The sequence below is a fragment of the Carex rostrata genome, chromosome 29 (genome assembly GCF_964058835.1).
Source record: "Carex rostrata chromosome 29, lpCarRost1.2, whole genome shotgun sequence".
Taxonomy (NCBI): domain Eukaryota; kingdom Viridiplantae; phylum Streptophyta; class Magnoliopsida; order Poales; family Cyperaceae; genus Carex; species Carex rostrata.
Window position 1 is genome coordinate 413482 of NC_135946.1, and position 27314 is coordinate 440795.

Consider the following 27314-nt stretch of genomic DNA (forward strand, 5'->3'; position numbering starts at 1 on the left):
TTATATTATTAAAATATTAGTCACTAATTATATGATTGTTATATTGTTCATTAAAATATATATCTATATGCAATACAATATATTATTCATACAATATGTAATTTAATAAATCAATTTAAGAACATATATCACATTTGTTATGGTTTAAAGTGTAAACGTTCGGATACGGATAGTAAAAAGTCTTAGTGTATCCGTATCCGTTATAATTTCTCTATGTTGACAGTCTAGAAAGCGACATAATTAACATCTATTTATACAGTTTATTATATTATTGCTGTGATCATCTCCCTCATTACAAAAATCCCAAACAAACTTCTCAATATAATATCTAAAATGGAGCTTCTTCATCGACCTAACTGGTGATGCTCTTTTGAGGTATGCTGGAAAATTCTCTCTCAACCCTTTTACATTTTTTTTTGCTGACAAAAGTGGCCTCACAATGGCACTGATTTCATTGAAAATCAGTAAAATTAGAGCAGAAAGGGAAATTATAAATATAGGGCGTAGTTGGCACCCTTTATTTTTTCCTTTTTATGGCTTATGAAAAACAAAAAAAAGTTTTATTTTCTTGTTTTATTTATAGAACTTGCATTTTGTTTTCTGAAAGTTAATATGGGACACTATAAGGATGCCATGTTCCTTGCTAAAACTGATTATTATTTTATTTATTTTGTTTATGTTTTAGTTTCTACTAATATAGCTAGTTTAATTCAATGTTGTAAATAAAGGTATGCGGTCGATTAATGGAGAATAATTGGGAATAATCGGCTATAATCACGAATAATCGGTTGATTAGTCAGAAAAATCTATAATGGTTTGGTCACAGCCAATGACTAATCGGACGATTAATCGGCCTCAATGGACGTTTTTTACAACACTGGTTTAATTAAAGAACAGTTGATAGCTGTTGGTTGGTTTAGTTATCTTAGTAGTTTCATTAAAGAGAAGAGCTATTGTAAGTGCTCCAATCACAACGCTAAGAACTGACAGAAAAAAATAATTTCTCTACACCGATTTTGTCCCTATTTAAAGCTCTTAGTTATTTGGAAAGTTCGGTGTTTAATTAATGCATTTTTAGTAAATAAGGAACATAAGAACAAATATATATAATTAAACTGACATTGATGCTTCTTCTATTTCTACTAAATTAATCTTAACTAGCCAACTATTAACGGTGAAATTGGAAATGTATTTTTTTTTTTTACTGAATAATGTTATTCAACAGTTTCACTTCACTAATTTGATTCATTCATGATATTTCTAGAACAAATATTTGTCAATCAAATTTTGGAAGCTGCAAGCAACAAACATGGCTTTGCCGAAAGAGAACAACTCAAGGTTTTTGAAGGCAAATGAATTGCACAGTTCCATTAACTTCACACAAATTATCCCCGAAAAAAGCCAATATAACAATCTTTCTCTGAACCAACATGAGAAGTCTGAAATACTTTTAGATCCAACACTAGACTACATAAGCCGGTATTTATTGGAGGAAGATATAGATGAGATAAATGGTTATCAAGATACAGCTCTTAGGGACATGGAGAAACCTTTTTATGATATCCTTGGGGAAAAATATCCACCTTTACCAGATAATCAATTGGTACCAAAACAATCAAAGGTAAATCCTAAATTCACAACTTCTGTTTTAAAAGATCAAGTGGGTCCGTGTTTGGAGAATTTGCTGGCTGCTGAATTTCAGAGAGGTGTAGAAGAAGGATTGAAGTTCCTTCCGAATCACAATAAATTGTCAATTAATTTGCAAGTGAGCAATCTTTCACTTAATCCAACAAAGAAATGAGAAAGCAACTCACTAGAGTTTAGATTGGGGGAAGAGAGAGAAAGTAATTTGCAAAGTAAATCAAAGGGTAAAAGGAATACAAATGATGGGGACTTGGACCTTTTGGAGGAGCGAAATTGCAAAATAGCCATGGTCTCAGGTGAGGAAACAATTAGAGATGAGATGTGGGATAGATTAGTACTATACAACGAGGAAAACTGTTCAAGGGAAGAAATATCTAGCCTAAGAGAAATCAAGGAGCTCGAAGCAAACTCATATAGCGAGTATCATCAAAACCAACACCATATCAATCTCAGAGCAAGTCTCATATCTTGTGCAAATGCAATATATATGAATGATAATAAATTTTCTTGTGAACTTATAAAACAAATAAGGAAGGAAGCATCTCCTATTGGAGTTGGGATCCAAAGGCTTGCATGCATTCTTGTTGATGGACTAGAAGTACGCTTGGCCGGTACAGAAAGTGCGACCTATCGCCAGTATTTCACTAGACAAGTAAGCACTAATGACTATATGAAGGCCTTTTATAGGTACTCAAGGGTAGTCCCTGTCATGCGAGTTTCACATCATTTTGCTAATGAGAGTATTCTCAATGCCACAAGCAATGCATCAAAAATCCATGTAGTTGATTTTGGCATTACTCAGGGATTCCAATGGCCATCTCTAATTCAATCACTTGCAAAAAGAAAAGATGGACCCCCAAAATTACGAATTACTGGGATAGATTTGCCTCAGCCGGGCTTTCACCGTGCTAAAAGAATCAACGAGACAGGAAGGAGGTTGGAAGATTATGCTCGAAGTTTTGGAGTTCCTTTTGAGTATCAGGGGATCACCTCACAATGGGAGGCCATTTGTATTGATGATCTTAGTATTAATGATGATGAAGTCCTTATAGTTAATTCTTTTTATAGATTAGGTAGCATAAGGGACGAACCTTTGTCAGGCAAAAATACTCCTAGGAATAAACTCCTCGATCTGATTCAAGAGACAAAACCGAAACTTTTCGTTCAAGGAATATTCAACTTATCCTTCAGTCCCTTCTTTATTACACGGTTTAGACAGGTTCTGTTGCAATTCTCCAGGTATTTCGATATGCATGACACATTGGTTCTAGGGGACTATAAGCATTTGCATCTATTGGAAAGAGAAATTTATGGTCCTTCTATAATTAATCTGATAGCTTGTGAAGGATCAGATTTGGTAAGACCGGAAAACTACAAGCATTGGCACATACGAAATTTGCAGACCGGTTTACAACCATTTCCGGTAGATCCACGTGTAGTGAAAGAATGCCGTGAATTTTTTAGAACTGGTTATAATGAGGCATGTTTTGTTGAAGAAGATTGTAATTGGTTCTTTTTGGGTTGGAAGGGTAACATAATATATGGTATTTCATTGTGGAAACCTAAAGCAGAATAAGCTTTGAGTTCATCTTCTAGTTGAAAATTGCTAATTGTTTTGTTGTTGAGATTAATTTGATTTGAATGCTTTGGTTGTTTTGCTGTTGAGATCAATTTGATAAGAATTCAAAGGATTTGGTGTTTTTATAATTTTCTGATTTATATGGGTAAAAAGTAAATGTGAAAATTTAAGAATGAAAGACTTTTATGAGTACTTACTGGTGGTATGAACTCCTATTCTGACTTTTAGAGGTTTTGTTAGTGGGTATACCTTTTACAACTTTTTAAACGTTGGTATTCTAATTTTAAGAGGTTATGTACTGAATAGGTTGTTATTGTTACTTTTCAAAAAAAAAAAAAAAAGGTTTGTAATTGTTTTGTTCTTCTCCATTTCTTCTCCTTCCAGTTCAACATTTCTTCTCTTATCTTCTACCTCTATTATTGGAGAGCACTGGAGAGCGTCGCACATTAGTTTAGCTTTTCTCCTCACTCTGTTATGGTTCTGATTCAGTTGGCACTTTTTTAATTTGTCAGTATAAAAGAGAAAAAAAGAAGGGTATAATGGAAAAATCAAAACTCTAACAATACTTAACTGTAGATTTTAACTGTATGAAAATAGGTAAAAAGTAAATAGAGGAGGGATTCAATTACACCATTTTATGGTGACACATCTTGATGCCATATTTTTATAAGTCATTTTTGTGATTTCAAAATTCAAAGAGTCGATCCGAACCGTTCAACATGATGTCCATATTAAAATGTGCTTGGAGACCAAATTTTACATTTTTTGGAAATTTATTACTATTTATTTAGAATTTTTTTAAATTGTTTCTTTTCAATGGCCCAAAATTGTCTGAAAACAACAATTTTCTACACATCTTAATAAATACTATTTTTTTTTTAAACGTAAAATTTGGTCTCCAATCATATTTTAACATGGAGATCATGTTGAATAGTTCGGATTGTCTGTTTGGATTTTAAAATAGCAAAAATGACTTATAAAAATATGGTGTCAAGATGCATCACCATAAATTGTGTAATTGGATCCCCTCTCTCTCTCTCTATATATATATTAAAATGTATTTATAATTAATAACAAGCATCCTACGATAACTTGAGAATACAAACCTGTTAGAAGGGACTGCGGACAGACAGAAATAAAACAATGAAAAAAATTGTAACTTTTCTTTATACATAAATGTATATACTATTTAATCATTGATCACGATATGAAGAACTATTTTATATCTATATATAAGATTGAGTATTGTTGTCAATTTACTTTAGACACAAATTGCAATTTAATTTATTGATAAAGACATTTTCAAGAGATATGACATACATAATGACCAGAAAATATGTAACTTGGCCAGAAAATTCACTTAGGCTGGCAAATCCTAGCCCGTAAATAATAAAATTCGCTAAGACTGATAATGTCCTCTAATGATAAAGATGTTATGTTGTCAATGTATCTGCTGGAATTAATGGTCGACCAATTGGAGATGATTACGTCCCATGTATTATCTCATAGTATAAACTCTATTGATTTTCTAAAATATCTTAACGAACAAATACATACTATCTTTTAAATATTTCAACATATTTATTATCTATATTTTTATAAATATACATTAGCAACTTAATTACTTTAAAACATTGGACCTAATTTATGAAATATAAATGTTTGAAATTGTGCAAAAAATTTAGAAGATTTATATATTGATAAAGTCAGCAAAGAACTCATTAGAGCATATCATTTGAATTTTTCATCTAAACATATATGAGCATGAAGTTTGAATGAAACTTAATTCCATGGCTAGACAAAAGGGTTTTCGTCATTTAGTTTGTGTGGCTGAAGGCCCATAAGGAATCAATAATCAAACCCAAGGTATCATGCATTCGGCTTTAGTCTTTTCCTTTTTTTTTTTTTTTTTTTGATGAAGGCATCTGGTGGCCCAATAATTACACTGCCAATGTTTAAACAGAATTTTAATGGTATCTTTTATCATTTTAGCCACCCTCTCTTAACCAGATGTTTAATGGTCATAATATTCTACAAAATTGATTTACTCAAGAGGCAAGAATAACAATTCCTTGACAAAGTGATGGAGGTCGCTCTCAAGAATTAAATATCCTTGACAAATTGTTTTTATCCTTGACAAATTTTTGACTTTCTCACCTCCACGTGCATCCAAATAGGACGTGCATCTAGATCTAAGATGCGTTTACACTAAGGTAGTGACATCTATGATTATCATACTTTAATTAGGGTACCAGTATCACAAGTCAACAGCCAAGTACTGTATCAGCATCTCTTGTTTTGGTCAAACTCTACTGCGAGCTTGATATTCTACCCTCTATATATGTAAGCGCATCCCCAGAAGTAAAGTTAATTAAAAGAAAAAGAAAACCACAGTCATAAAAAGGTTAACTATGGCTTACACAAGGCTCTCCATTGCTGTTATTCTCCTACTGTTCGGTACATCCTTCACTTTAATTTTCTTTTTTTAAATTTGCATTAAAGAAGAAAAGTTATTTACTTGTTTACATGGACGTACCATTTGTTCCTCAAAGCAGGAATGCTGTTCATAGGAGAAATGGGCAGCAAGGCAAAAGCTGTTGCATGCCCGCAGTAGTGTCTAGAAGTCGAGTACATGACTTGCCCTTCTTCTGGCAACGAGCATCTGACGGCTAGCTGCAATTGCTGTCTGACAAGCGGGTCCAAAGGCTGCACACTCCACCTCTCTGATGGGTCTCAGATCAATTGCTCTTGAGATAGTTGCTAGTCATGTGATCTTGAGAGATGGGATTTGTCAGATCTTTTGTAGTAATTTATTAGGCAGCTAATTTTCTTCTTGAAGAATAATTTTTATGGATTTGGTTAATTTTGGATAGATGTTATCACAGAATACAGAGATTTTAAATCATTATCACTGCATTAAGTTTCAATGACTATAAACTGCTTACTCACAATTATTGCAGTGTTAACTGTTAACTTGACTCAAAAGATGATGATCATCCTGTAATGTTTGTTCAGTTTTTAAGAATAAAGAAAATTAAATGGACATTTTATGTCATATTTAGAGAGCATTTACCTAGTTCTTACATTTCATTTTGGGCTGTAGTGTGTCTGTCAATATCATTGACATGGAGTAACGATTTAAACAGTGTAGTTTTGGCTTCATGAAGCGCACTGACTATAGAATCTAAACAGTGATACATACGATTTGTGCTCTTCATGATGCCAAAATTGCTCTGTTAAAATCATCATCCATTGACAAGCACCGAAATAAGCCAAATCCCTCTTTAAATAATTAAGGAAAGGTGTTTAAGGATTTTTGAAGTAATTAAGGAAGGTATACATGATGTGTACGGTATACATGACAATGCTAATTAGTGGAGATATTTACCAAGTGTACTTATTTAAGCATAAATGTTAATATGCATCGATCATCATTGTCTGAAAGTAATTCACGCATGACATCAAAGATTCAAAATCTTCATATTCTAAATGCCTGAGATACTCTAGAGTCTATAGTATAACATCTCTTTAAAAAAAAACTGTGTACATAAGTTCAACATGTATGGAACAAAAGCATTGATTAAATTCTCTATGTTGGTAGCTTTTTATATATATAATAAATCATTATTATTAATTATGCACCGACAGCCCGGGAATTAATTTGTCAGTCTTACCCTAATTATTATTACAGAATGAATTAATTATCAAATATTTATCACATTTTTAATTTTGAAAATTTAATTTGTTTTATTATAAAAACAGATGACTGCAGTTGAGTGTCTTCTTGTAGTAATTTTATTTAAGAAAAATGGGTAGATCCTTGAAACTAGGAAGCTTTGTAGTAGAAGGAGATTAATTTTTTTTTTGTAAAACAGAGAAGAAAATCATTAAGGAGGCAAGCAATGAAAAGAAACCAAACAAAAAATCGGCCAAAACCTATGTTTTAATTTTCTGGGTGTGATCTATTTATCATTAATTAATTTGACAACTAATAACTGTTAAAAAATATTTTGTATGAAAATTTATTTATCAAATGACTTGAATTATGTGTGACGATTCATTCATCATATGATTTGAAAATTGCAACAATACATATTTAATGCATTCAATTGGATATCAAATGACATTAATATTCTATTGAAATTGAATCACAATCAATCTAGACAAGACAAAAACATGCATATAAATTTGAGAAAATATTGTTACAGTTGTCAAATTAATTAAACTGTTTGCACTTGATCTCCATAGATGTTTGTGATGTGAAATAAGCAACGTGATGCGCACAAATCTTAAACGGCTTGATATCCATCAGATTCAAATTTATTTTCGATGTACATCAGACCCAAAATTTTATAGTTAAATAGAGAGAATTAAAATTATAAGCAATTTGAAATAGTTTATTTATTTTTGAATCTGTTGGCCAAATTTCTTTTTTGAAAAAAAAGCAAGAATTAACTGTCCGTTTTATATATTTAAACTAGGTAACTTACAAGGAAACTAGTAATATGTTCAAATAATCGCAGCTGATAACAACACAAAACAAAATAGCATAGTGTCAGACCTACATAGTGCTCCCATGCCCATGTGGCCAATTTGATATATGAGAGTTTGAACTCTATTAGTTTCCTCAAATATCTCAATAAATCAATACATACTATCTTTTAAATCTTTCGTCACATGTATTACCTATCTTTTTATAAATATATTAGCACCTTATTGAAATTTTGAAAGACATTTTTGAGAGATATATATAGATAAATCCAGAAAAGAACGCATTGGATCATATCATTTTGATTTTTCACGTAACCAGTATGCGCATGAAGTTTCGATGAACTCATTTCATCTCTACACAAAAAGGGTTTTAGTCATTTAAATTGTGCGGCTGAAGCTCACAAGGAATCAATTATTAAATCCAATGTAACATGCATTGGGCTTTGGATGTCTTTTCTTTTGTTTTACACTATCATTAGTTAAGCATTTAATCAAATTTGGTATTCATTACTACTTAGTGCTTGTTGGGCCTAAATAAGTAGATTAGTAAACCACCAACAAAGTAAAAGAAAAATTATTTCTAATAATGGCATCTTTTATAATTCTAGGCACTTTTCTTAACCTTGTTGGCAACACTAGAAAGATTATTCACAATTTTACAACTAGAGAGTAGAGATATTATCTTTCAATCTATAAATTAAAATATCCATTAATTACCTCCAGATTCTTTATTGGAATTATTATTTCAATAAAAATGAAAAATTACCGGAAACAACAAATATCACATAATTCAAGAAACAACAAGACAATGTACCATTTTACAAGAAACATACACTTTACACACTTGATAAACATGCAAATTTACAACAACATGAATCTAATGTCTTGGCATAATCTTCTCTATGCTTCAGACAACACTTGAACAAGCTCACGTCGAATCAACGCCTCATGATCTCCTCCCTTGATGAGTAACATCCTCATCTCTTGCCAAAATGTACAATGCAATTCATTCCATCTTCGTCACGAGCCTGTCAGGTATCTTAATTCAATGTTAAAAATGTACACATAGATATACATAGAAATTATACCTGCATATGGATCGATTCAGTTTAGATCTAAGCCGCAAACAAAGAAGTCGAATGCTTGTCTGTTGTCTTGATCTGTCTTTTTTTTCTCTTTCTTTTGGAAAGATATGGTAAGTAGCATTAATATAGAGGAGAATTTAAGGAGAGAGATAAAGACCAAACAAGGCATGCATTAATTTGTTAGGCTAGTATGAAATCAGTGTATTTTTAGCTTATATAACACTAATTCTGAAACCTATCAAATCAATTTTAAATGACAAATTAAATTCAAACCGATAATTCATCACTAGGTGTATGTTTAAATGCAAAATTTATAATTTTCTGAATTTATTTAGTATCAAGTCAAATTGTCAAATATGAGAGTTTTAAGTTAATTTTATTTAATACATTCAGTTTTTAATATTTTTGACAAATTGACTTGATACTAAAATAACTACAAAAAGTATAAATTTTGCATGTAAACATAGTACTACTTCCCTAATTAATTCAACTAAACTAACATCTCCTGGGCATCCCAGTTACTAAAGAGCATCTCTGTAGACACCCGAACTCCATTAAATCCTAACACGCTCTCTACAATCCTACCCATTGGAGCATTACTCATGTTAGCCACTGTACGGAACTACGGATATCCACTGTACGGGTAACTATTAGTCCATAACTAAATCTGAGTAAACGACATGCATTGTTGATTTTATACCCAACAAATGTTATCCGCTGATCAGACAAAAGATGTGACGAAGTAGCCAGCACGGATCTGGATTGTTGTATCCTAAAAATTAGAACATGCTGGCCAAGTGATAATTGGATTGTGGCAAGACAATTGGGGATTTCTGAGGTGTTCCATTGGGCGGCAAGCCCGACAATAAACCTTCATCGGTGATGAAAGTGGAAGCGGGGACGGTGGATGCTGAGCCTTCTACTAATTCACTTCCAAAAAACCTCATCCTTTAGTTTATGTGCGTGTGTGAAGTTGATCTCAGATGAGTCGAAATGTTGTCTGACATCTTGGCAAACCTACGGATGAATTAAATAAATCAAATTAATGAGTCGAGATGATGTCTCAAAGCAAAAGATGATAATTACTTATATTAAAAGAATCCAGTTAAAAAATCAAGAATGTGTCAAGAAATCTAAAATACAAATCGACAAATTAGTAAAACAACCTCACTAGAGGACCCCTCTACCATGTCTTCATTCTCCTGCTGGAAAAATAAAGCAAAGGAAAAATATATCAGTTTTTTTAAACATAAATGTATATACTATTTGATCATTGATTACGATATGGAGAACAATTTTTTTTTTTCTATTTTTGAAGATTGAGTATTAATGTCAATTTTCTTTAGACCAAAATTGAACTATACTTTTATTGTGAAAAGCTAGTTTCAAGAGATACGACATACATAAAGACTTAAAAAATGTCCACATCTCATCAAATTCATGGTAGCTGACAAATCCGTAGCTCCTGAATAAGAAAAATACTCTAAGATTGATTATATTCTCGAACGATAAAGATGCTATATTGTCAATGTATATGCTGCAACAAATTAGCGACTATGTAGCAAGAATTACGAGTAATATACTATCTCACAGTATGAACTTTGTTGATTTCCTCAAATATCTTGACAAATCAATACATACTATCATTTAAATCTTTATCACATAAATAAATATATATTATCAACTTAAAATTTATTTAATAGGAATATTTGAAATTTTGCAAAATATTTTTGGGAAATTATATAGATAAAGCCAGCAAAGAACTCACTGGATCATACCATTTTAATTTTTCACCTAAACAGGCAGGAGCATGAAGTTTTAATGAAGTTTCAATGAAACTTATTCTGCCAGACAAGAATTTTGGTAATTTAATTTGTGTGGCTGAAGCCCCATATATAAGGAATCAATAACCGAACCCTAGGTATCATGCTTTGGGCTTTAAATGTCTTTTCATTTTTTATTTTTTTTTGGTTTGATGAAGACATGAGGTGGCCCAATAAATACACTGCCATTGTTTAAACATTTAAGCAAATTTGGGTATTTCCACTTGTGCTTGTTGGGCCCACGTAAAGTAGTCCCCTATAAAGATTATTCACAATTTTACAACTAGAGATATTATGTTAATTACATCCTACAAATTTAAGGGTTAATTTCTCATATAACTTTCAAGAGTTCTTCAATTTCTTATTTACCCCTCAACTCTTTATTATATTCAATATGTCCTTCAACTCTTTCTATCTTTTTCTATTTATCCATAAATTTAATTACTCTTATTTAAATATTATTAAGATCTATCTGTTCCCATTATACCCTTGATCTTATTTATAAAGTTTTGTGTGCAACCATCAGCATGGTAACGTAAATCAATAAAAACCAAAAAAAGGTACTAGCCAACAATATAATGCTAATAGATTGCATCTATAATTTAGTATTATGGAAACTCGATCAAGGTGCTGCTAAAGATAATAAAGGCTTTTCGATCTACGGGTTCAACTCTAAAGAACAAGAATTCCTAACACAGCGGGTCTTGTTGACGAGAGGATGCAGCATGGACCTGAACTGAGCATTGTGTGGTGAAACCTTGATGGAAACATCGGATCACATTCTGTGGAAATGATGGTACGCCATGAGTTTCTGGAGGGGCTTAAGTGCAAAATTTACCATTCCCACACACCGTTGCATAGTTATGAAATATTTTCTGGAGCATGGTACATACGTATGTGGGTATGAATACAAAAACAGTCTAAGACACGGTTTTGGCAGCGGGGCCATGGGCCCTGTGGCGATAAGAAACAAAAGAGTTTTCTCTCAAGAGAATAAGCCGGTACTGGTACAAGAGACCAGTACACTGGCGCAACTGACCAACAGTGGTACACGGTTACAAAACCTGTAGCGGAAGTGGCGATTTGATGCTACCTTAATAAGACTTTAGTTTAGTTTAGTTAGATTAATATATTGATAAATTGTAAATATTACTTTTCAATTCTGATAAATTGCATAGTAAATACAGAGACGCTGTAAAAAAAATTCTTTTTTTAATATATTAGTTAGTAAGACAGCTGGCCATCTAACCTTCAAACAAAAAAAATAAAAAATATATATATATATATATATTTTACGCTGTATGTCTAATTTTGTGTGTTTTTGTGTTACCTTGTCAAGAACACAATTAATTTCATAAAGTTTGTTTTCAAAACCTTTGTTCAGGAGTTGCTTAAGATAGTTTGATTTTGGGTGAATAAGGTTTTTGGTTGCTATGTTGAATAGTTCGATTAGCATTATATTGTTCGCTAGTACCTTTTTTTTGTTTTTCTTGATTTACGTTACCATGCTGTTGGTTGCACACAAAACTTTATAAATAAGAGCAAGGGTATAATGGGAAAAGATAGATCTTAATAATATTTAAATAAGAGTAATTAAATTTATGGGTAAATAGAAAAAGATAAAAAGAGTTGAAGGACATATTGAATATAATAAAGAGTTGAGGGGTAAATAAGAAATTGAAGAACTCTTAAAGGGTATATGAGAAATTAACCCCAAATTTAATTATCCATCACCCCAAAAATCATAATTAGTATTTGGAAATACTTCGTCTAACATGTGTTTCCTGGTTTACCCACTTTCATAATACATTTTTTTGAATAAATATTTTCGTAGTGGTACTCGAACTTTAATAGAAATCATCATAATTAGTTGAGACATTTACCAAGTTTAATTACTCATTTTAAGTTTGAATGTTACTATGCATTAATTAAAACATTATTTGAAAAAATGAAACCAACTTGTCCGATGTCTACTTCCTATGCACAAATTTTGTATGGAAGGTGATTTTTTTCGCTAACAACTGGAGACCAGGAGATGTTGCTTTATTGTTGTTGTTGCTGTTGTTTCACATAATCTCATGTCATCTGATTTTATCAAAAAATTATCTCATGTCTGCTGAGTTGGTGGAGAATGGAAGAAGATTGCAAGATTAATTAGGGATTGTCTTTTACCTTTTTATTGGATCCGGCACTATTTCTTTTCTTTACAGGTATGACCTTAATTTCCAAATTGGAAAGGATTCGTTCTTTTTTTTCACTGCACAAACACAGAAATTGAAGCGTTCGAATAAAAATGAAGCTCCTTTAAATTTGTTATATTCTAGTACTTGGTAATAAAATTTTGAAAATTTCAACTATGATCCGCCCCTTATTAAAATAGTGCGTGATTTATTGACACTTTAGCACCTTATGCGATAGTATAATGGCCTATTGTATAGTAGTGCCGTTCGTACAAAATTGATTTACTCGAGAGGCAAGAATAACAATCCTTGACAAAGTGATGGAGGTCGCTCTCAAGAATTAAATATCCTTGAAAAATTGTTTCTATCCTTGACAAATTGTTTTTATCCTTGACAAATTGTTTTGACTTCCTCACCGGCACGTGCTTCCAAATAGGACGTGTATCTAGATCTAACATGTGTTTACACTAAGGTAGTGACATCCACGACTATCATACATTAATTAGGGTACCAGTGTCACAAGTCAACAGTGCATGTCCTGTACCAGCATCACTTGTTTTGGCCAAAATTTACTGCCAACTTGATATTCTACCCTCTATATATATATGTAAGTGCATCCCCAGAAGTAAAGTTAATTCAAAGAAAAGAAAACCACAGTCAGATCGAAAAGGTTAATGGTCAGATCCATTACGGAAATTCCGAGTTTTTAAATCAAGCGGTTCACAAAAGCGATGTATGTACAAATATTTATTAGATTCATCATGACCATCAGATGCAGCTAATGATTTGAGTGATATATGTACAAGTATTTACAATTATTTTTTGTAAATAGAAAGAATTGCAATTATCTTGAATTATCTTCATACTTCAAATTGGCAGTGACACAGGGTGTTGAAGATTTTAAACTAAATTGACGGTATTTTAAAATTTTGGATGATCATTAATATTGGATTTATTAGACTCACAATGAAAAATTACCATAAACATAAATATATATACAACAAGAAATATAGAAATCGTACAACTATGTTCTAATTTGGTTAAAATTTCTTGAGCCGTGACATTTTGTATGAACTTAAAAATAGAAGAGAATTTTCCTTAATAAACAACAAACAATTACAACCTCAAAATTAACCAATCAATACATTAATTATATATCATCGCCAGCTAAGAATCTAACTTATATATATCACCTAAAAAGCTCATAATGTATAAAACCATCAATTAGGTTATTTTATACATTAAGAGGCTTTCATCAGTGTTAAGCTCTAGCTGCTCCTCTATTTGTTCTCCAAGCTTCTACAAAATCTGCAGGTTAAAACATTTGTTATTTTTAATTTACCCCCTACACTTATATTTTTGTAAAATTGGTCTTAAACCCCACATATAATTGATAATTCAATTAAAAAAAAAACTTGATTGACAAAGAAGAAATGTTCTACAATCGTGTGGTGTTTGTCCAAATCAATAATTTTCAATATATGCGAACATCTAGAAAAAATCATGGTCCTTTTACTGAATTTTAAAGTGTTTATATCTTTAAATTTAAGTTGACTTGAGCAGGTGACTTCATGTATTGACTGTCACTGTTGTCCATCAAATTGTTTGGTTAATGATGAAGACAACCAAGAAAAAAATCACAGGTGCATGTGGATGTTTGAATGAAAGTAAATTATTGGTAATTGCCGATTTTTCTTCTGATATTTTTTAATAACATTTTCTCCTACAAATTGATTTTTTTTATAACAATTTCTTTCGAATTAGGGATAATGAATGTATGGACATTGAGTTTCAAACAAAAATAGTGATAAATATGTGGCTGATTAATTATTTCACGATTATTATTACAAAATAGTGATACTACTAATAGTTTGGAATTATTCAAATGAATGAAAAGTAAACAATGACTATTTCAAAATAGTGATATACATGAATAAATGGCTGGCTGGCTTTGATGAATGTATGGACATTGAGTTTCAAAACAAAATAGTGATAAATGTGTGGCTGATTTATTATTTTGCGATTATTATTACAAAATAGTGATATTAATAATAGTCTGAAATTATTCAAAGGAATGAAAAGTAAGTAAACAATGACTATTTGAAAATAGTGATATTAAAAATAGTTTGGAATTATTCAAAGGAATGAAAAGTAAACAATGACTATTTGAAAATAGTGATATTAAAAATAGTTTGGAATTATTCAAAGGAATGAAAAGTAAACAATGACTATTTGAAAATAGTGATATACATGAATAAATGTATGGCTGGCTGGCTTTGATGAATGTATGGACATCGAGTTTCAAAACAAAATAGTGATAAATGTGTGGCTGATTAATTATTTTGCGATTATTATTACAAAATAGTGATATTAAAAATAGTCTCGAATTATTTAAGGGAATAAAAAGTAAACAATCACTATTTGAAACTATGTTACTCCGATACGCGTCCGATACGGCCACGATAAGTATCCGATACTCCGTTGACACCCACCGATACGGCTGGATACTCACAGATACGGCTTGATACGGCCGCACAGGATCATCCACCGCGCGCCGCTCCCATAGACCGCGCGCGTAGACCACGCGCACGCCTGTGGACCGCGTCTGTGAACCGCTCAATTTTTTTTTTTCTGCTGAAGGCGGGATTCAAACCCGGATACACACTGGCGGTGCCAAAACTCTCACCACTACACTAGAGGTCACATGTGCTGTATTCTAGATATATATGGTATTTAACTTATACTTAAATTAAGTCTTTATTTTTCCTACAAATTTGATTTAAATTATGATTATCTAAATATAATATATAAAATAATAAAAATATATATATATTAATAGCCGTATCGTATCCTTCATTTTTGAAAATTGCCGTATCACCGTATCCGTATCGTATCCGATACGATACCCGTATCCGTATCTATGCAACATAGATTTGAAAACACTAATATACATGAATAAATGTATGGCTGGCTGGCTTTGATATAGGAGTGTAAACAGTTGGATACGGATCGGATAGTGATCTTACTGTATCCATTATAATTTTTTAGATACGGATACGGATAATCTCAAATAGTCTTGGATACGGATACGGATCGGATATTAAATGTTACAGATACTGATCGGATATCGAACGGATATGGATATTTTTCACAATTAACTTGTTAGTTACAAAACATCTATTATATTATTAAAATATTAGTCACTAATTATGTCATAGTATTATATTGTTCATTAAAATATATATCTATATGCAATATAATAAATTATTCGTACAATATGTAATTTAATAAATCAATTTAAAAACGAGGAGGGTTCAAATGCACCCAAATTTTTGTGCAACCAAATGCATTCTATCTTTCAAATCTTTTTTCTCCGTTTTCAAAGTCCAAATAGTCAATCCGAACTATTAGATGCGATCTATATATTAAGATGTGCTTGGAGACCAAATTTTACATTTTTTGGAATTTGTTTACTATTTATTAAGCCACTTTGAAAATCGCTGATCCAATGGTCCAGAAAATGTAAAATCAGCAATTTTCAAAGTGGCGTAATAAATAGTAAAAAAATTCTAAAAAATGTAAAATTTGGTCTCCAAGCACATCTTAATATATAGATCGCATCTAATAGTTCGGATTGACTATTCAGACTTTGAAAACGGAGAAAAAAGATTTAAAAGATAGGGTGCATTTAGGTGCACAAAAATTTGGGTGCATTTGAACTCTCCTCTTTAAGAACATATATCACATTTGTTGTTGTTTAAAATGTAAACGGTCGGATACAGATAGTAAAAAGTCTTACCATATCTGTATCCCTTATATTTTTTTGGGATACGGATATGGATCGGATAATTTACGTACTTTTTCGGATTCGGATTTAGACGAAATCGGATATTATCCGATCCGTTTACACCCCTACTTTGATAAAAAAAAAATTCATTCTATAACTAAGCGCGTCATTTTGGAAAGATCAATACGCGCGTCTGATCGATGTTAACTAAAATTGAAAATAAATTCAGAAGACTAATACTTTATAAAGAGCCTCAAAGTGCAGTAAAATTAACCAGAGAACTCAGTAATTAATTAAGGCTAGCTCTCTATGAATATGATGAAAGAAACAAAAATAAATTTGTTCCAAGTAATGATACTAACCCAACTTATTCTTCTCCTCCTCCACTTCAAAAACACTGAATCAGCAAGCACCATCGCTCTGCCTAGTTGCCAAGATAGCTGTGGTGGAATTCCCATCCCTTACCCTTTCGGCATTGGCCCAAATTGCTCCCTGCAGTCTGAAGTTAATTATTTTTAGATCACTTGCAACACAACTTACAATAATGGTACTACACCTACACCTTACCTTGCTGATCTTCCTGTTCTGAATATAAGCCTGTCACTGGGCGAGGCACGTGTAGGCAGCCATATATCTTCCCAGTGCTATAACACCAAGAAAGAGGATCCTAATTCTAATTATGGACTTTACTTCGATGGTAAATTCTGGGTCAACAAAAACAAGAACAAATTTACAGTCATTGGGTGTAATACACTTGCCTATCTCATCCTTGACTTCAGTTCTAAATCTAATTACTCAGTTGGGTGCCTTTCTTCCTGTGATAGCCTAGATACCATCATTCAGTATGGATCCTGCTCTGGAATTGGTTGTTGCCAGACAGCTATCTCCAAAGAAACACGCGGGATCTATTCATACTTTGATGATAGATACAACAACTCGGATGTGTATAATTTCAGTCGTTGCAGCTATGCTATGGTGGTGGAGGAGGCTCAGTTCAAGTTCAACATAACTTACATCACTAGTGACTGGCTGACTTTAAGTCCAGATAATTTTACTCTCTTTAACTCTCAACCACTGCCTATGGTTCTCGACTGGGCCATAGGAAACACAACATGCGACAATGCACTGAAAAATAAATCCTCCTATGCATGCAGAAGTGATCACAGTATTTGTTTGAACTCAACCACTGGTAGTGGTTATCTGTGCAATTGCTCCGATGGTTATGAAGGCAATCCTTACCTTGATGCAGGCTGCCAAGGTCTTTCTCTCTCTCATTCTCTTCTGCTCTTGCTCTTTTTTATTTATTTAATCTTTTATAGGCTTATAGATATTTTGTGATATTCATGCAGACATTGACGAATGTGCCAACAAAAATGCATGCTCCAAGCAAGGAAAGTGTCACAATTTTGAAGGAGGATATCGCTGCTCTTGTCGTTTCGGCTGGCGGAGCAACCATAACAATCCGAGAGAGTGCGATCTCAATGCGGCCCTTCTTATAGGTATATATGTTATTACCTTTTCTGGATAAATTACTTCCATGAAGTTTTCAATGTTTTTCTGGATAAATAAAAAATATTGCCTACTTAGCTTGAGTCTAAATAGGATCATAATAAATTGTATCTATCCAATTTTCTTAAAAAAAGTCAATCACCCAAATACTAACATACTGAATCCAGTATGAATCATATTTAACATATAGAAAAAAAATAATAAAATGGAGTGGTTGGATAATAATCGAAATGGAGTGGTTAATTGGGTATGCATGAATGGACCGTCTCAAAGTGGAAACTTAGATTTTTTTTTTCTTAGGGAAAAAAACATTATTTTGCTTTCCAAAAAAGAGAAAAATAATAAAAACGTTTCCTTAAGTTACAGTAATGCAAAAGACTTTTAAATATATAATCAACTAGTATAATCTCAATAGAAGTATATAAAATATGTGATATGTTTTATACAGAAAAAAAAAACAAATAGAACATCATAATACATCGTGGATAAAAGATCACAACTTGTATAATCTTTATTATTATGATTAGATTGATTATACAAAATTTTACATTTTTTTAGTTAATGATTATATTTATTAAATAAAATGATCAACAATTAGTATTTTTATATTTGATGATATAGTATGGTTCAATTGCCTCTATCGTGCCTCGCATCGTTATCTCCATTTTCAAATTAAGTTCAAACAATTGATATGAACCTCTCAAATATGCTCTACATATTAGAACACTAGTACAAAAAACCCCTTCACTGACTGTTAAAATACCCCTACACCGACTGTTATAGCGGCGTCAGTAAAACCAGCGCCAGTGAAGAATACCTTTTACTGACTCTCTAAAAACAGTCAGTGTTGGCTTCAACACTGACTGTTTTAAAGCGTCAGTGTTGAGCACCAACACCGACTCTTTTAAAAAACAGTCAGTGTTGACACCAACACCGACTCTTTTCAAAAAGAGTCAGTGTTGAGAACCAACACCGACTCTTTTCAAAAAGAGTCAGTGATGAGCACCAACACCGACTCTTTTTAAAAAGAGTCAGTGATGAGCACCAACACCGACTCTTTTCAAAACAGTCAGTGTTGTGCATCAACACCGACTGTTTTTCTGTGTTGACATGATTCTGTTTTGCTAGCCATATATTACCATTCAACATTTATTGACATTAAAAAATTAATATGCCACAATCACAAACAAAAGACAACAAAAAAGTTAATTGCCATTAAAAATTATCAAATTTCATGTTATCCAAATTACATGCCATATATCCACAAAACACACAAAAGACACCAAATTATCCAAGTTAATTGCCATCAAAAATCTATTTACTTGACTTAAATAAAAAATGTTTCTCTTTCTTGCAACCTATAACTAATACAAAGGATAGTACCACCCGAGAAGAGATGACATTCAATTGACGAGGCCTATTCAACGTAATCAACCTCACATTGCCACTTCACCTAGTACAACCTACGGATAGCAATTAGTGAAAATTAGAATCTGTGCCATTAAATTTAATATCACAATGACAAAGTGCATGACAAGAGGGTAGTATGACAATATACCGTAGAAGTGTATTCACTCCATGCCTATAATTAACTTCAAAAATTTATAGGCAAAAGTTGAACTAATTAACTTCGAAAATTTGTAGGCAAAAGTTGAACGTGACATTTGAATTGCCCCTGAACTATACATTTGTTAAGCATTTTTCAAACATACCTTTTTCAAGTAAAATCGCATACAAATTAAAATCAAGTCACAATGAAATGAAGAAAACTCTAAATTATAATCACAGAGGTCATCTCCACAATAAATATATAATAAGAACAATTCCACACAAAAAATATATAATCGCATAATGATGCAAGAAATTATTTCTACTGGAAGCATCCTAATCGTGGAGGCCTCAAATGAACGAACTTTTTTTTAACCCTTGACCAACTAACAATGGTATCATTGTACACCACTAATTACAAAATAAATTATTTACCAATATTTAACAAATTAGGTACTACCATGAATAAGAGTAGAGTTCTCTTGTTTAAATTCATACAATACTCAGGGTTAGAGAGACTTTCGTAACTAATTACATCTACATGTTGGATAGTTAATAATAGTTTAAGATATTTGCAGGGAGTATCTAACCAACCTTAGACACATGAAACAGTAGATAATCTCTCGGCGTATAGCTTAAACAATCTACATCCGGTGTTTATGTACCACAACTTCTGGAGTCTTCAGCATCTGTAATTTCTACAGCATAAATTATAAAACCAAAAATGATTTTACCAGTAAGGAATGACAACAGCTAGTGAGAATAGGCCTGCTACTGTCACAATGAAATGCAATGAAAAGCATTATTTTGACCTCTGCTGAAAAATCAGCTGATACTGACAAATTGAAGGACTAAATTGCAAAACCAATTCCACAGTCAGATAAAGAATTGAAAAATACATGAAATGGACGCAAACTTTGCATTTTTCTGATTTTTCTACACAAAGTTATGAATTTTCAAAGTTCATATTTAAAAATGAGAGAATTCTGAATTTTCCTGTCAAAATGACAGTCCATGCCCCTGACAGGAGAATAATTCCTAAAAATGTAAATAAAATCTCTAAAATGGTAAAAATTGGTATACAAGCCCTTAATCCATGTCTCTTTGGTTCCGTAAAACAAAATTTACAACCCATGTACAAAATTCATGAGCAAATGGATCAGACAAATCTGAAAATGCATGGTCATGTGACCTGAGCTTGACCAGAACCTGGTTCAGGTTGAATTGTAGCCTCTGTAACCATTGAAACCTTTTAAATGTTCTGAATGACCTCCCTGAGCACTTGATTCAGCCTCAAACCCCTTTAATTATTCATCGGTATACTGAGATGGTGCGTCAGGGATGGTGCCGATTTGATGCGTCTGTGCTGGTGAGAGATCGAGAGAGAGATGGTGCGTCAGGGATGGTGCCGATCTGATGCGAGAGAGAGGGATGGTGCGGAGAGGGTTTAGGGCTAGGCGAAAAGGGTGAGGTCTGGCGGCTACAGGGTCTGAAGAGAGCGAGAGAGATGGAGAGGGTTTATCGCGAAGAGGGAAATGAAATTTAGAAGGGGAAATGACTTCGCGGCTAAAATCGAAACATATAACCGGGAACGAAAATTTCAGCGGCATCTGCCAAAAAAATCACCGACGGTTTTAAAAAGGGGTCAGTGATGAGAGCAACACCGACGGTTTAAAAAAAAAAGGTCAGTGTTGAGAGCAACACTGACTGCTTTCGAAAACAGTCAGTGTTAGTGTTAACACTGACTGTTTTTTAAAAAACAGTCAGTATTGATTATCAACACTGATGGTTTTTCAAAAAACAGTCAGTGTTGAACACCAACACTGACTGTTTCTTTAAAAACCGTCGGTAATTTTTTTCGACAGAAAGTTAAAAAATTTGCAAGGAAGAGAAATAAAAAAGTTTGCAAAATAATTTTGTATATATAGAATTATATTATATAGATTGAATTTTATTTAAGGGATATATTCTTTGCAAAAGTTTATGAGATAAAAAATATTAAACATAACCAAAATAAAATTTTTCGAAGTTCGATCATGTCTAAGCTTCAATCCAACTAGAAGTGTTTATAGTGCTTCGATGTTTCAATATTTCATCCTCTTGATTGATAGGTAAATGAAAATAAAATTTCATTTCATTGCACATCGATCGTTGATTGATTACGTAAAAATGAACGGTATGAAATTATTGGCTCAATTTCAAGAGACAAATAACGATAAAATTATATAAAATTGACATTTATAAGTATTATTTGACATATAAGATGTAAAAATAGTAGAAAATATTTATTTTTAATTCTTTTCATACTATTTTCTGTACAATTATTACCTAAATTTAGATTTGTAAATTTATTTCCGTTTGATAGGAGATGAATGGTCTTGATTTCAAAGGAGGTGTCCATTTCTGAGGTTGTGGGTGGGAGTCCATATCATACTACTTAATCAATTTAAACAATTAAACAATTGTACTACTAATTGAAACGGTTCCAATCGACCCACGGACGACATTTGGAGTGAATCCAATTTGAATGGTAATTCTTTTAGCATGCTCTCTGTTTTGCTTGTGTTTAACATAATTTCAACTGTTGCCTTCCCTTTGGGGTGAATCCAATTTTTTCTGCAATAAATATATACACAACATTAGAATAATTTTATGCAAAATTTGAAGTTAGAATTAAATTGAATTTAGAACAACCCACCTTAATTTATGCAAAATTCATATATGCAACATGCATATAATGCTATATAATTTTATGTGTCAAAATTATTTAACAATTTATTTTTAAATTTACAAAATTCTAAGTTTCTAATTAACATATTTTTATTTTTATGCTCTTCAACATAAACTGTATTATCATATTATTTATTTATGTACATACTTTCTTAACAACTAATCAAAGTTTAAAAATATATTATAAATTTTGGAAGACTTCATTGTATTGTAAAATATTCACAAATTACTTAATTGGATTCCCTTATCAAATTTCATATAATTAACTCGTGATTTTCTTTAGGATTCTCCGTCTTTTTGTATTATCTTGTGATTATTAAATTCGTATTTGTAAAAACTTGAAAGATTTTAAGTTTTAACTTGATATTATTAAATAAATTCATGTATTACATGTGTTCAATGAAATGTTCAAAACAAAATAATATATTTTTAATTATGATATTTGAAAAAAAAAAAAACAGTCAGTCTTCAACACCAACACTGACTGTTTTTAAAGGGTCAGTATTGCTACTCAACACTGACTCTTTTGGAAAACAGTCAGTGTTGGTTATCAACACTGACTGTTTTTCAAAAGAGTCAGTGTTGAACACCAACACTGACTCTTTTGAAAAAGAGTCAGTGTTGGTGTTCAACACTGACTCTTTTGAAAAAGAATCAGTGCTGGTACTCAACACTGACTCTTTTGAAAAAGAGTCAGTGTTGGTACTCAACACTGACTGTTTTCCAAAAGAGTCAGTGTTGAGTACCAACACTGACTCTTTTTAAAGCGTCAGAGTTGATAATCAACACTGACACTTGAAAAACAGTCAGTGTTGGTGTTCAACACTGACTCTTTTTTGAAAAACAGTCAGTGTTGATAACCAACACTGACTGTTTATAAAGCGTCAGTGTTGAACAACAACACTGACTGTTATTTAATAAAAGAGTCAGTGTAGTGTGAGCAACACTGATGCTTTGCTTAAAATAGTCGGTGATTAAGGGTCGGTGAAGGGGTTTTTTGTACTAGTGGAATGTGCTTGGAAGACCAAGTATTATATTTTTAGAAAGTTATAAAATCACTGATTTTGGATGGTCCAAAATCTTTTAAAAAACATATGCATACTTAAGAAGTCTGAACAAGTGGCAACTCAATTGACCGTTAAAAAAATGAAAGAAGACAGAAAAAATGATGTGACCTTCCATTCAATAAAGAGTTAGGCTAATATGACACTAGTGTTATATCAAACTAAATAACACTACATCTTAAACCCTTAGATCTGCTTTAAGATTCGTACTATCCGCTTTTACTGTTCAAGCACTTCATTTTGTACGAATCTTAAAGCAGATCTAAGGATTTAAGATGTGGTGTTATTTAGTTTGATATAACACTAGTGTCATATTAGCCTAACTCTTCAATAAATTCTTTTGCAATAACTATGAATGATTACAAATCAGAAAGACCTAATATTACATTATCAACTTTTGTGTCCCACAAAGAAAATTATGCAATATCAGAATATTAACCTCGTAGTGCTAAGTGCTGCTCATATATAAATTAAGGTGACATGGTGGTTGGACTGTTGGACATGTGCATGCCATCACATGCTCAGCATACTAGCCATAGCCAAGGTAAAATTGAAAGATAAAAAACCAAGGGAGGAAGGGAGGGAGAGAGAAATAGAGATAGAGTGATATATCGGGGTTTTTAACTTGTCATGGCTTCTCAAACAGAGAGAGAGAGATCGCGATAGGTCGAAATGTAAAACAACACAAGTTTCATAGCATGTCTTCATTTTTTGAAAACTAAAAAATAAATCATATATACAATTCTCTATCACATTGATCAGAACTGAAGTTATATAAATAGGCATGTATTAGAAGCAACATCTACAAATATTTGTACTAGAAATTAAAGCAATTTTGATCTGTATATTATTGCAGGAACTGCTGCTGGTATTTTTGTTTTGTTATTTATTGGGTTTGTTGGTATATATCGGGTCTTAGAAAGAAGAAAATATTCTAAAATAAAACAAAAGTTCTTTGAACAACATGGAGGATGGATTTTGTTGGAGAAGATTAAATCAGACCAAGGGTATGGTTTTACAATCTTCACGAACCAACAGGTTGAACAAGCAACAAGTAATTTTGACAGTTCAAATATTCTTGGACATGGAGGCCAAGGCACTGTTTACAAAGGAATTCTAAGAGATCAAACGGTTGCCATTAAAAAATGTAAGATAGTTGATGAGAGTAGAAAAAAAGAATTTGGAAAAGAAATGCTTATTCTCTCACAAATTAACCACAAGAACATCGTAAAAATCTTAGGCTGTTGCCTAGAGGTCGAGGTTCCTATTCTAGTATATGAGTTTATCCCAAATAGTACTCTATATCACTATATCCACCATAAAAAGCAAGGATCACACATTTCCCTTGACACCCGTCTAAGGATTGCATATGAATCGGCTGAAGCAATTGCGTACTTGCATACTTCAGCATCTCCTCCGATTTTCCATGGAGATGTGAAGTCAGCAAATATTCTTTTGGACCAAAATTACATGGCAAAGGTGTCTGATTTTGGAGCATCCATACTAGCTCCAACAGATGAGGCGCAAATTGTCACGCTTGTTCAAGGAACATGCGGGTACCTTGATCCAGAATACATGCAATCTTGCAAACTGACGGATAAGAGCGATGTGTACAGTTTCGGTGTGGTTCTTTTGGAGCTTCTAACCAGCAAGCCCGTTATTGATTTTCACGTATCGGGAGAAGAGATGAGTCTTTCGTCTCGCTTTCTCTCTGTTGTGAAAGAGGACAAAATGCAAGAGCTTCTAGATGATGAAATAAAACATGTAGATGACATGGAATTAATCAAGGCAGTTGCTGAGCTGGCTAAAGAATGTCTAAATATGAAGGGGGAAGAACGACCTATAATGAAGGAAGTTGCCGACGAGCTTCATCGAATTAGCAAACTGAAGCAGCATCCTTGGGGACAAGAAAACAATCCTGAAGAAACAGAGAATCTGCTCAATGAACGATCTGATCATCACATGGAGTTTGATTATACCGGCTCTTATTTCAATATAGACAAGGAAGCTGAGGGGAGCAATGCTTTTGGTCGTTAGTTATATTCATTTTTGTCCTATTTGTCTGTTGTATATTTTATTTTCTCTATAATTTCTCAGTAATATCACCTTTCTTTTTATGTACTCATTTTAGTTTTCTGTCTTGATATTCTTCTTCATGGTAATGTATCATTGTCTTCTTGCTTCAGTTTGTATAATTATGTCAGATTCCTTCTATGTGTATATTTTCCTAAAACACTGTAGTTGAATTCCAAGATTTGTAATAGAAAATAAAAATATTCATCCCAATTTTATGTTCAAAATAGTACATTATCTTTTTATATTATTTAGATCATAAATATCCATTTAAAGTCGTGTAGAACATTGTTTCTATCTATGTTGCATGGGTATCGTATCGGATACAATACAGATACGGCGATACTGTAACTTTCAAAAATGGAGGATATGACCATTATATATATTATATATATTATATTTATTATATTATTAATTTAACATTACAAGTTAAAAAAATTGATAGTTTTGCCATAGTGTATGTACACACTCACATCACCCAAATTTATAATTCATCTAAAAGACTAGTTATAGCTTAACAATTGCATCTACAAATATAAAATTGATAGTGAACATTATAATACCAAACAACATAACATTAGATCCATAATATACATTACATCCTTTACAAATTCAAATCAAATATAGATACTAAACACTAGTTAATCTTAATTATGAAATTCAAAGTCCATAAAATTAAACTTAAGTTCATACTTCATAACAAATTAAACTAATTAAAAGATCCAACAAAACAAGTGAAAGCCTAAATCTTCAAAACAAGTTCATACTTCATCTCCAATACTACACATTATCTTCAAACACTATCCTCTCAAACTCCGGCTTGTGCAAATAAAAGACTTGCAATCGCAAGTTGCTCAGTACCTTCAAATGACTCATGTACATCACCCGCCACATCCGAAAACCTACTCTCCCATAGAATATGCGGAGATCTTCTAGGAAGAAGTCTGATCAAATTACATATCACCATAAAGTTTAATTATCTGTAAAATATGTTTTTTATTTGTTTATATGGTTTTCCGAAAAATTATAAAATTATATTTAATTTACAAAAATTAGAAAATTAGAAAAATAGAAAATTACTCGTCCTTTTGCTCAAGAAAATTTTTAAAAAAATAATTCTATTTATACTTAATTCATATAAATTTATAAAATGTACTTAATATTCAGAAAATGACAAGATTATGCCTCACAAAAAAAAATTCTTCAAACTATACTTCTATTTCTATGTTTTTCAGAGATACACACACACAAAAACACACCCGTACGTAATATGAAAAATAGTTTTGATCAGTTCAACGGCAATTGGGCTTTTGTCCAACTCTAAAAATGATTTTTCCCTACACAGGGTCAGCAAAATTTTCCTGCACAGCCCATAAAAAATTAATTCACTCCCCAAGCCCAGCGCTCCAGCACAAATCATTTTTTGTAAATTGTTTCTCGCCAAACCCACTGTATACTGGCACTAACGAATGAATTATCCAGAGCAATGGCAGAAGAGGCAACGTATGTTGCTGCCTTGTCAGTTGTCACAGCATGTGCTGCTCCCATCATGGCTGCATGTTCTGACCAAGTATTTCCACGATTAAAGACCTGCATCTAGGGCTGTAAATTGATATGAATTATATCCCACAGATATCCGCTCTGAAATCCGAAATCCAATATTCCGAATAATTATCAATTAGAAGATCGAATTCGGATAAGGATGCTAATACCTAAACGGAGCGGATATCCGAACTCATTCGGTACCCAATAAATATGGGTCCCTACTACTGACCCATCCGGAACCCAGCAAGTATCATTC

The 27314-nt window shown here is 32.3% G+C and overlaps 1 protein-coding gene, 1 long non-coding RNA gene and 1 pseudogene across 3 annotated transcripts; 2 read left to right on the forward strand and 1 right to left on the reverse strand.

The window, feature by feature from the left end:
- Positions 1–285: 285 nt before the first annotated feature.
- On the forward strand, positions 286–3302 carry LOC144546366 (scarecrow-like protein 33 pseudogene; annotated as a pseudogene). The gene is made up of 2 exons (XR_013508753.1): positions 286–375; positions 1265–3302. The product of XR_013508753.1 is annotated as a scarecrow-like protein 33 pseudogene (transcript).
- Positions 3303–11569: 8267 nt separating this feature from the next.
- Positions 11570–25710, forward strand: LOC144546104 (wall-associated receptor kinase 3-like). The gene is made up of 4 exons (XM_078294635.1): positions 11570–11629; positions 17109–17847; positions 17939–18088; positions 24297–25710. Exons 1-4 carry the CDS (start codon positions 11570–11572, stop codon positions 25475–25477), a joined length of 2130 nt encoding a protein of 709 aa, XP_078150761.1. The 3' UTR covers positions 25478–25710.
- LOC144546527 (uncharacterized) lies at positions 19294–20514 on the reverse strand. The gene is made up of 2 exons (XR_013508819.1): positions 20241–20514; positions 19294–19561 (listed from the first exon to the last, which is right to left on the reverse strand). It is a non-coding gene; the product is annotated as an uncharacterized LOC144546527 (long non-coding RNA).
- Positions 25711–27314: the final 1604 nt, after the last annotated feature.